This window comes from Mus caroli, chromosome 11 (assembly GCF_900094665.2).
Source record: "Mus caroli chromosome 11, CAROLI_EIJ_v1.1, whole genome shotgun sequence".
NCBI lineage: Eukaryota > Metazoa > Chordata > Mammalia > Rodentia > Muridae > Mus > Mus caroli.
Window position 1 is genome coordinate 105,988,342 of NC_034580.1, and position 11,239 is coordinate 105,999,580.

General features: G+C 41.5%; 1 protein-coding gene across 5 annotated transcripts in view; it reads right to left on the reverse strand.

The window, feature by feature from the left end:
- Positions 1-11,239, reverse strand: part of LOC110304955 (ATP-binding cassette sub-family A member 9) — a 70,432-nt gene that overhangs the window by 10,167 nt on the left and 49,026 nt on the right. For 4 of the 5 annotated variants that reach the window (XM_021176662.2, XM_029484018.1, XM_029484017.1 and 1 more), the window contains 7 exons: positions 10,589-10,708; positions 7,932-8,000; positions 6,982-7,073; positions 5,347-5,467; positions 4,196-4,313; positions 3,171-3,262; positions 248-408 (listed from right to left, as the gene is read on the reverse strand). In XM_021176662.2, coding sequence (XP_021032321.1) covers positions 248-408; positions 3,171-3,262; positions 4,196-4,313; positions 5,347-5,467; positions 6,982-7,073; positions 7,932-8,000; positions 10,589-10,708 — 773 coding nt within the window. The remainder of the gene's footprint in view (positions 1-247; positions 409-3,170; positions 3,263-4,195; positions 4,314-5,346; positions 5,468-6,981; positions 7,074-7,931; positions 8,001-10,588; positions 10,709-11,239) is intronic. The other variant, XM_029484019.1, reaches the window with a different exon arrangement.

An 11,239-nucleotide genomic window follows, 5' to 3' on the forward strand; every position in this document is an offset into this window, starting at 1 on the left:
CAGAAAGGAAGGGAAGGGAAGGGAAGGGAAGGGAAGGGAAGGGAAGGGAAGGGAAGGGAAGGGAAGGGAAGATCAGTAAACCTTTCTCTCCAGACTTAAAGTAAGAGAGAACAGCAGTGAACCCATTCCAGATGACCAAGTGTCCCACAAGCAAGGGAGTTAGAAGCTCTCTTCTTTAATTCTGTGTGAGCAGATTAATAAGATACCACTGTCCTGAGCAGGGAATAAGTGTGGCTTCTCCACATACCGTGAGATGGTGACCACAGCATCCTTTTTCTTCAGCCCCTTCACAGCAGCATACAACTCCAGATGTTCCTTCACTGTCAGGTTGGGCCACAGCACGTTCTCCTGAGGGCAGTACCCCAAGAACCCGAGAGCAGCACCCCCACCGCTCCCTTTCAAAAACACCTACACAGACAATATATTTCTCAGATTCTATCCAAAACTGCATGCGCATGCACATGTAAGTGACACTTAATGATGTTCTCTTCAGGCACACGAGTAGTAAGAGTATTAGTAAAATTACGATTGCTTGAACAAGACCATGTCATAATGACAACATCAGTTGACATGCCAAGCCAAATAGGGGTGGGGGGGAATCCACATGGTCTCAGACTCCATATGAAGAGCTACAGCTTGGCAATGGCTGTTGACGGAGGAAGAATCAGTTTCTTCCAAGGATGAGCTACTACACAGGTTGTCTAACCCTAAGTGATCTGGACACGTGTTTATATGAACAATGCTAAACAGACTCAGTAGCTTATGTGTATACTATAATATGCACTCTCTATGTGTGTGTTCATAGAGAAAGATACATATATGTGTGTGTGTGTGTGTGTGTATTTATGTATGTGCATGTGTATATACACACATCAATGATGATTAAAGATGAGATCATGGGTTTGGGAGGTGGGGGTGGAACATGAAGAAGTTGGAGGGGTAGGAGAAGGGACAGGAATGAAGTACATGCAGTGCTCATGTATGAAGTTCACACAAAAACCATTAAGTGCTTAAAGAGCTAAATAACTGTTTATCTCTGGAGAAATGATGAATCTCTCAGTAATTTAAAATGCCAAGCATTCCACATTATGATGCCGTAACATAGTTTAAACTTCAGGACTAAATCCACCACCACAGTTCAAGTTCAGATGGCTTAGTTGGTGGCTTATTACATGAGTTCTCTCATTGACCCAGACACTCAGAACAATGGATACTTGTTAAGTGTCCTGTTTCTCAGCAGGGAAGGGCAATTCTCCCCTCAGGGTATATCTCACACTATTCGAAGATGCTAATATTTGCTTGTCAAACTGGTATTCATGCCCGTGGTGGAAAGGGTACTACTGGCATCTAGTGGGTAAAAGCCAGAGATGCTATTAAATAGCCTACTATACACACATTTATTCAATCAGCAACACCATTGGTTCAAAAGATGACTGGCCCTGAACTGACTAACAAAGAAAATTTCCCTTAGCAATATATCTACTACACTACTACACGAGGACCGGGAAAATGGTAATATCTATTATTTTGATGAGATCAGTACTGTACCATTTATAACAGCTAAAGTTTACTCTGTGATGCTATATACTGAAACCTAAGCATTTAATATAACTTAAATTACATTATTTTCAAACAAACAGAGATATGAACCTAATGCATTCATGGGCTAAGAAATTTGCACAAAAAAAGAAAGAAATTTGCACAAGAGTCACAGAAGATAAGCTTGGGACCTGACACCAGGATCAACTTTTAGAAAAGCCCTTGACCTTGATTCTTTGTGATTATCTCTCTGTGGTACAAAAGCAGTTAGCTTTGCCTTACCAAACTTTCAACAGAAAGAAAATGGAAAATAAATACGTTGAAACATAAATAAACTTATTACAGCTCTCTGCTCAATGCTTTTGTGAAAATACATGCATCTAATACATAAGTTAATAAAGCAAACCGTACAGGCACTAAAAGGCCCTTTGAGGAGTGACTTTAAGGAGATAGCCAGGCACCTGGAGATTGCTCTATCCATGGGGGGTCGGGGAATGTCAAGCCCACACACCCTACAGTGAGGAGACCAGAGGCTGAGTCCAGAGGCACAGAGACAGAGAACAGCAGTTGGCAGAGCCCTCGTTTATGCTAACTCTGCAGCCATGGTAGAGTTTGGACCTCCTATGGTAGGAGTTTGTAATCAGGAGAATGGCAGGCTTTTGTTTGCATTCCAGTAGCTGCATCAGGTAAGAATGGAAACAGAAGGCAATTTATGAAGTCTCTTTAGCCATCAGTAGCATCTACAGCAATCTCTCATCAACCTTCCCTCTGATCTTAACCTCAGATCATACACCAAGAGCATTTTCCTCTGAAGTCATAACTCTTTGGATTCTGATCATCATTTTATCTGATTTGGTCTACAAGGGTGCAATTCATATATATTTTATAATTTTTATCCTGCACTCTGGACAATTGTTTTGTCTCTAATGTATGTCATCTTGGTAAAGTCTAGGTGTCCTGCACAGCGGAAGTGTGTTACACTGAGAACTTCAGTGCATCTCCAGCAGTGCCTGAAGCTGCCAGCATCTCTTCCATCCCTGAAGACATCATCTCATCATCAGGCCAAGATTTGTCTCAATTATGACAAGAAATTTTGTCTGGCTGTCTTCTTTGCAAAGACACCCATGGTTTCTCACCACACACAAGGCATGTAGTATTTAATTATAGCATGGATTCAGAGGACAGTGATTAAATACGGAGCTTCATGACTCTAACCACATTAGCAAGACTTGTTGGGATTTTAACAGTGATCTTTAGTATAATGCTGGATGAGACAACTCAGTTTACCAAGCTCTTAGGAGACTTATCAGTGCTCTCTTCCCTGAAAGTATGCATGGATGTGTGTGTGTGTGTGTGTGTGTATATATATATGTGTGTGTGTGTATATCATGTATATAATATTTTCATTAATATCTCTATCTCTACTCACTCAAGGACTATATTGACAACCTTAACCCTTCTCAAAAAAATATTTTTGAATGAAGTAGAAAGAAATGTAGTCAGTCAACTTCAGTGCATATCACTAGAATCAATTAAGGACTAACAATGTATGTTTAGGTTGTCATGAGGAATCACTGAAAAGTGTTGGATATATTTAATATTATGGAACCCGTCCTACGTATATTACTGACCTGACCTGCGGTTGGTATTGTGTCTCCTGTTATCATGCTAATTGTTGTACTTTTGCCAGCTCCATTGTGTCCTAAGAGCCCTAGGACTTCACCTGAAAGAAACAAGCATACTCAAGAACAGGTAAATAACTTTAAAAAATAAAACCAAATATAATTTGCTTTCCCTGTGGAGAGTACACAAGATGTACTATATACATTGTTTCAATCTCTCTCTCTCTCTCTCTCTCTCTCTCTCTCTCTCTCACACACACACACACACACACACACACACACACATACACACACACTTGATGTTACTACTAGCTTTGTCATATAGAGGAGAGATCTGAGTCTTAAAAAATGCAGATAACTTGCTTAAGGGAAGTTGTTAAGAGACTGAGCAGGAATTCTGAAGAGCACTTGTTCCAGTTAACCAGAAACCTCCATACCAAACACTGTTATTGTAACTCCAGGTAGGTTCTTATTGTGTAGTCCAGAATGCACTGGAATGCATGGATGGAGCCCAGGCTGGCCTTGAACTTACTACAATATTCTTGCTTAGCCTGCCAAGTTTTGACATTATAGGCATGAATTGCTATGCCTTGCCACCATGAACTATTTGTTGAGAATAAGAGATGCACCGCTGTAACCCGATCAGTCCATTTACTTTCACCCTATGCCAGGACTTAGAATGTAACTCATTGGTAGAATGTTTGCCTAGCATGCAGAAGGACCTGGGTTTTATCCTCAACATCAAAAAGTAAATAAATATTTGAAATATTTAATACTTAAATAAAATCAGTGCTATCCTTTTTACCCCTTTCAGTAGGATTTAAGATACAGGCCATAACTCTCTCTTCCTTTGCAAAGAAAAACTGTTCTATCAAAACCAAGGTTTATCAGCTGGAAGGCAGGGGCTGAACCCCATGGTGAGCCAGCTGCCTCGACGCTCACCAAAAGATGATCCCTGTCCCAGACATGCATGCCTCTTAGAAAGACCCAGTCTTCAGAGCCCACAGCAACTCTGCTGAACTGTGGTTGCCAACCTTTTTTAACACAGAAGGAGATGTTCCTTGTGGCAATCTTTTTCTTCGTTTTGGAAAAGCACCTTTTCCTTCTGCCTGTATATTCCTTCCGCAGACAGCTTGCAATGATGACTGGTTTCTGTGAAGACAGATGAAAACCAGTGCAGCATTTTTCTTACTCCCCTCTCCGAGAGACTGCAGACTGCTCACACCTCTTCCCCCAGGCCTTTCCTTGTACAGAGCCATAAGCCCACCCACTCCTGCTACAAACTGCTGTTTTCAAGGGAACCATCCCAAGTCCCCTATGGACATTTGATTTACAGTGCTGTGTGTGATATGTGCTTGCCAGTCTGCAGAGAGCTGGAATGAGGCCATTCACATAAACTAATAATTTGTCAACACATACACACACATGCACACAGGCACATACACACACACACAGGTACATATACACACATGCACACACATACATACACACATACACGCATGCACACAGGCACATATATACACACAGACACACATACATACATGCGCACATACACAAGCACATGCACAGATACACAGCACAAAGAAACTCTCTTCTGAATTGTTTGCAGTTAGTTTAACTTGAATTATAAAACTCATAAAAGCCAGGGCTGAAGAGATAGCTCAGTGGTTAAGAGCACTTTCTGTTCTTACAGAGAGGATCTGGGTTTGGTTTCTAGCACCCACATGAAGTGGCTCAGAACTGCCTGTCAGTTCTGTTCTAGGAGAATTTGACGTCCTCATCTTGTTTCTAGCACTTATAGGCATCTATATAAAATGATACAATACAGACACTCAGGCACAGGCACACACATGTATGCACAAAATACAAACAAATCTTTAAAGGAGACTCGTTAAAATCTTAAGTTTTTTAATGTTTAACTGAACTTATCAAAACTGTGGCTCTAAAAATAAATTAACACATTGATTGATTGATTAATTGATTGATTGATTGATTGATTGATTGATTAACTGTGTGCGTGTGTGTAGCCTTTGCTATCATAGCTTGTGGGCACTGCATACCTACTGACATCAAGGAATGCACTATAGAAGCAAAAGAACACACACACCCAGCAGGCCTTTAAGAGACTCAAGGTGGGAACGTTTCTCACTTCTCTGGCAGAATCGGTTACTTTCATGAGCTCTACCTCATCAGTCTGTAGGGTAGCCATGGCACCCGTTGTTCTCACTCTTTCCATCTGAACATCTTCATCCTCTTCTCCAGGCTCTTCTGGGTTTGGAAAAGCATGACAGCTTCTCGGAGAAATTCTAAAGGCAAAATGGAATGTTCAACTTTTCAGTTATCAAAATACAACTCATTCTTCTACTCTGCCGTGTACCATTCAAATACCCCCATCTCTCTCCATCAACTGGTCAAATGATGCTGCTATTCACTTTTGCTTTGTACATGGATATATGTCTCCTAATTAGGTGATGAAATTCTCTCTCTTCAACTAGCAAAGCAGCATACACCCTCTGTCAGTGAATATCAAGGCAGCTTTCCTCAAGAAAAGAGATCTAGAAATGCATTTGGGTTATATTTTATAATTCCCAAAGTTTCCTAAGAATGAAGGGCCAAAGCACATTATTTAGGAACCTATCTCACCAGTCCAGGGTGTCTGAGCAGAATCCCTATGTGTATTCAGTTACTTGGCATGTTACTTCTTAGAAATCTGTCAGTCAGTCCTTCCCACTGCTATAAAACAAGACCTTTCATCAACTATAACTGAGTCAGCTGATTGTTTCTTCTCTCCCTTGGGTAACCGTCATCACTATGCTTGCTTGGTTTCACTAAAACATGTCATCTTGTCATTCTTCTTTTCTTCAAACTTAGATTTGAATTTGGTTTTCATCTTGTGGGGTAAGCAAGGTGTGTGCGGTGGTTTGAACAAAAATGGCCTCCATAGTCAAAGGTATTTGAGTGTTTGGTCACCAGATAGTGGAACTGCTTTGGAAGGATTAAGAAGTAGGTGTGGTTCTCGTGGATTAGGTGTGGCCATGTTGGAGTAGGTGTGTCACAAGGGATGGTCTTTGAGATTTCAAAAGCCCATGCCAGGCCCAGTCTCCCCCTCTATCTCTCTGCCTGTCATCTGTGCATCAGGTTGTAAAGCTCTGGGCTACTGCTCTAACACCACGCCTGTCTGCTTCCCATCGTGATAATCATGGACTAAACCTCGAAAACATTAAGCAAGACCCAGTTAGGTGCTTTCTTTTCAAGAGCTGCTTTAGGAATGGCATCTCTACAAGGCAATAGAAGATTAACTAAGATGGTGTGTCAAACACACCTGTGTATTAGTTTCTCATGAAGTAATGTTCAATCCCTTCCCCATACTTCCCTATTGATTATCTTTCAATATCCAGCTTCACTTTTATTTTCTGCTATTTTCCTATATAAGCCTTTAAATTTGCCCCATCTGTCTTCACAAGTCTGTTGGAAAAGGACAGACATCTCAACCTTTGTCTTGTTGCTCACATGTTTTTCCTTCTTGGACTGTCAACATGTGTCCAGTTGCTTATCTGTAGTTATCTGTCCTTTTAAAGATACTATCTCTTGTATCTCCAAGTGTTCCAGTAGAATTCCTTCTCTCCTAATTTGATGTCTTATGTACACTAATGTTGCTTTTCTCACTAGACTGTAAGATAATGAATTATAATAATTTTGCCTACAATAAAAGCCCTTCAAAACAACCATGATCTCCCCCTCCCAATTAATTCAGGCATATTAAAATGTCTAAGGAATAAATGTTAAATGAAACATGAAATTCTATTTGAATGCTGTCAACCTGAACACAGGGTCCACTCTCAGTGACTTCTTCCTGAGGTATCTTTCCAGACATCGCAGAATGAAAAAGAAAAGAAGAAAATGAAGGTAAGGCTAGGGACAGAGAAAGAGAAACAAAATTAGCTTCATCATAAAAATAATTGTTTTCATATTGGAGTTAATTTAATGAGACTGACCATCTACAAAATTGCATCTGATAGCGTTCTCACAAAGCTAAAGACAACCTATTTGACATTTGTGAAGCTGTTAAAGTTACCTCTTTTGTTATTCAACACAGGAATAATATAACCATAGTGATAGTGACCAGGGAGAAGGCTCAGTTGGTAAAGGTGCTTGCTGCCAAGCCTGATGACCTGAGTTCAATCCCCAGGTCCCCACATAGTGAAAGGGAAAATTAATTCCATGAGTTGTTCTATGACTTCCAAGTGCATGACATAACAGGCACCCCAAATAAGTAGAAAGAAAGAAAGAGAGAGATAGAGAGAGAGAGAGAGAGAGAGAGAGAGAGAGAGAAAGGAGGGAAGGAAAGAAGGAAGGAAGGAAGGAAGGAAGGAAGGAAGAAAGAAAGAAAGAAAGAAAGAAAGAAAGAAAGAAAAGAAAGAAAGAAAGGAAAGAAAGAAAGAAAGAAAGAAAGAAAGAAAGAAAGAAAGAAAGAAAGAAAGAAAGAAAGAAAGAAATGCAAAAGTAGTAATGAGTTATACGAGTACTACTAATGATATTTAGAGTTTGGGCTTCATGCTTGTCATCAAATTATCATTGCCACATTATTGGTATGGACTTAAAGTTCTCTCTGTGTATATGTGTGTGTGTGTGCATGCACACACATGTGTGTTACTTCTTATTCCTAAAATGTCCACCTATTTTTTTTAATTTGTTGAAACCTCAGGGAACTCCGATTGTATAAACGTGTCTCCTAACACACAAACGTTAAAAGAGGAAATGCCATCTTACTATCAGCAATGCCAGAAATACAAGTTGAGATTCTGATGCTTCTAAGTAATCCACAGAGTCATAGGAAACCTGCAAAACAAGAAGCCATGCTCAGGTGCACGGTCCTCTGTTCGTGACTTGTCCTCTTTGCAGAGTCCCCACATGGCCTGGGTATCGGGTTAAGACTGCTTCTGACTGTGAGTATGTTTCCCCTGTTCCCCAGTGTCTCCATGAACTTGAGCTTGTCCACAGGCCAGGGTGCAGTTTGCTGCTCTGTGCAGCACTGAGAGTGAGCAGGGTTGAGGGCCGTGCTGGCAGGTGCCACTGAAGACACGGGCAAGTCTTTCTGAAGCAAACCCTCTCCCTTAGCTGTGCTCCATGACATTTTGTTCTTACTCACACTCTTTCTCTCTGTTCTCCTCCTCTAGGGACTCTGGGCGCATATCACTCTATTCTCCTCCTGACATCCACCTTTGGAAGTAACCATGACCATTCCCCAAGCCGGACATAAGTCTTTATATGGAGTGTCACTTGTATACGCTTAAATATATTGTCCCATTAGATCTCGTTTCACCATGGGTATGGGCCAATTTTACTTTATCAAAGGACCCTTTGGATAGTTTTACCTCTCTGTTTTGCTTATTCCACTTGAAAAGTGTTCTGTTCCCACTGAAAATACTAGTGGTTCACTCCCAATGATAATTTTTCATATATTTCCTCTGTTCTCAAAATGCTAATTCTGCCTTGGACATATCACACACAATGACTGCAATTCTTACCCTCTTCCCCACCCCCAAAACATACAAATAAGCATTCAAAAGAAAGGCATCTCATTTTCCAAAAGAGATATGGCCTATTTTCTATCCCCACACACTCTGCTCTATTCTTCAGTGGATAGATGGTCCTGTTTGACAGACGGTAACCTCTCCACTTGTACAATGCATGCTTATGTTTTCATTCAGCTTCTCAGAATTTGCTCCTTGGATAATACCTTCCTTTATTTTCATGAGGAATTTTATCTCACATCAGCGTAGTATGACACTTCTTGGGGAAAACAATGGGTTTATGATATCTCCCACCCTCCTGATTCTCCTGCTCTTCTCGACATAAAATAACATGGCATACTCGCCCACAGGCATGCCCAGTGCTTGCTCACCTCCCATTCTCTGCTAGGCTCACTTTGTAAAGCTGATGCCTTCATCACAACAGACACTGTCAGTATCACCAGTGACCTTCATGTCCTTAGACAGACTGGTCTTTTCCCAGTTGTCTTTCTGGACTATCCAGTAGCATTTGATAGTTTAATCACTTTTTAAAATTTATTTATTTATTTACACTCCATATTTTATTCCCTTACCCCATCCATCCTCCGACTGTCCCACATCCCATACTTCATCCCCACTCCCCTGTCTCCACGTAGATGTCCCCACCCCCACCCCATCTGACTTCTAAACTCCCTGAGGCCTCCAGTCTCTTGAGTGTTAGGTGCATCGCCTCTGAATGAACCCAGACCTGGCAGTCCTCTACTGAATGTGTGTTGGGAGCCTCATATCTGCTGGTGTATGCTGCCTGTTTGGTGGTCCAGTGTTAGAGAGATCTTGGAGGGCCAGATTAATTGAGACTGCTGGTCCTCCTACGGGGTCACCGTTTTCACCCTTGGAATCTGACAGGACTGCGGAGGCAGAGCTTCTGAGCGGGAATCAGACACTCAAAAGTCAGACATTTCTCTCTGTTTTACTGACTCTTCCTCTCTCCAAACCTCTGAATTTCGGGGTTCAAAGTCAAGTTTCTGGCTCCCTTTTTTATTTCAACTTCTATTTCCTGTGTAGGTTGTACTACTCGGTTATATTGTTTTGCCAACACTCATAAACTGATGAATCTCAGGTAGTCTGCTGTGTTCTCAGTCTCCCATAGGCTAAACTCCAGATCTACACATCTAACTGGCTGCTGAGTGCTGCTGGGAGCCATGGCCTCAGCCATGGCCTTATGGATATTTTCTAGCTTACATAAACAATCCTGAGAGAACATTCTTGGTCATAACAGTAAGAATGTTTGTGGGAAAAGAGGACACTGTGACCATTGGTTCCAGGAGCTGAAGATTGCCACCTGACTTTCCTAGAGCCCTTGGGCTCTTTCCCCCTCCCTTGGAGCCTCCTCTTGCTTATGCTTATATTGCCACTCTATTCAAGAGTTTTCAGAGCTAGATCAGTATGATTGACTTGCTCTCATTCTTCATGTCTCTTGTCCCTCCCCCCTCCTGCCCTGTGTCCCCTGATTGTCCCTGTAGGTCTGGAGAACACTGCCCAATGTGAGGCAGAGTGCTTTTTTGTTCCATGTATCTCTCAGATGCCCTAAACCTAATACAACCTAAACTTAACAGAAGAGGGGTGACTCGGCCACCTCCTGGTTGGGTTCCCTGGAATGAAGGCTGTAAAATGCTACCAGTTTGGAGTTTCCTTTGGCCTTTATAAAATAGAGCAGGGCCTTTGACTCAAAAAGAAAATGGCCATGCCCTTTGCATGCTGTAGAGAGATCATTATATATATTAAAAAAAAAGTCACAGCTTCAGACTTTGCATAGCCTGGGACTGACTTTGTAATATTTTTGGGTTTTGTAATATTCAAGGCTTTCTTGGGCAGCTATACATTTGATAATAGTAGGAGCGTGAAACCTCTTACCTCGGAAAAAATCAATAGCGAGCCAATCAGTGTGAAAGGAGGGACTAAAAAGGTGCAGATTAGCAGCTCTAGAAAGCCATATTCATTTATGTCGGTAGCAATGATAAAGAAGATGGTGACCTGCAATGGGAGCATAGCGGGATGTCAATGAGGGGGAGTGATGTGCAATATAGGAATTCATCTCACCAACATTCCCGTTACAGATTTCTACCTCATTCAGTAGAGCACTGCCACAATCGTGGCTTCTCCTTGGATGTCATGAGTATACTGGCAGTCCTCCGCTTCTCACACACGATGCAGGTAAAAAACAGATTCTAATGATGGTGTCCTTGACCGTTTATTTCTTTGCACCATCTTTATTCACCTCGATAAACCTCAGCTATGTCTTTAAGTCTAAAATCCTGGCTGTTAATTTTCAAACCCGGTGATCCCTTTGACTGGATATGGAAGAGTTTATACTTTTGTCTTCACATCCTTAATTATCAGGGAAATGCAAATCAAAACAACCCTGAGATTCCACCTCACACCTGTCAGAATGGCTAAGATCAAAAATTCAGGTGACAACAGATGCTGGCAAGGATGTGAAGAAAGAGGAACACTCCTCCATTGTTAGTGGGATTGCAAGCTTGTACAACCACTCTGGAAATCAGT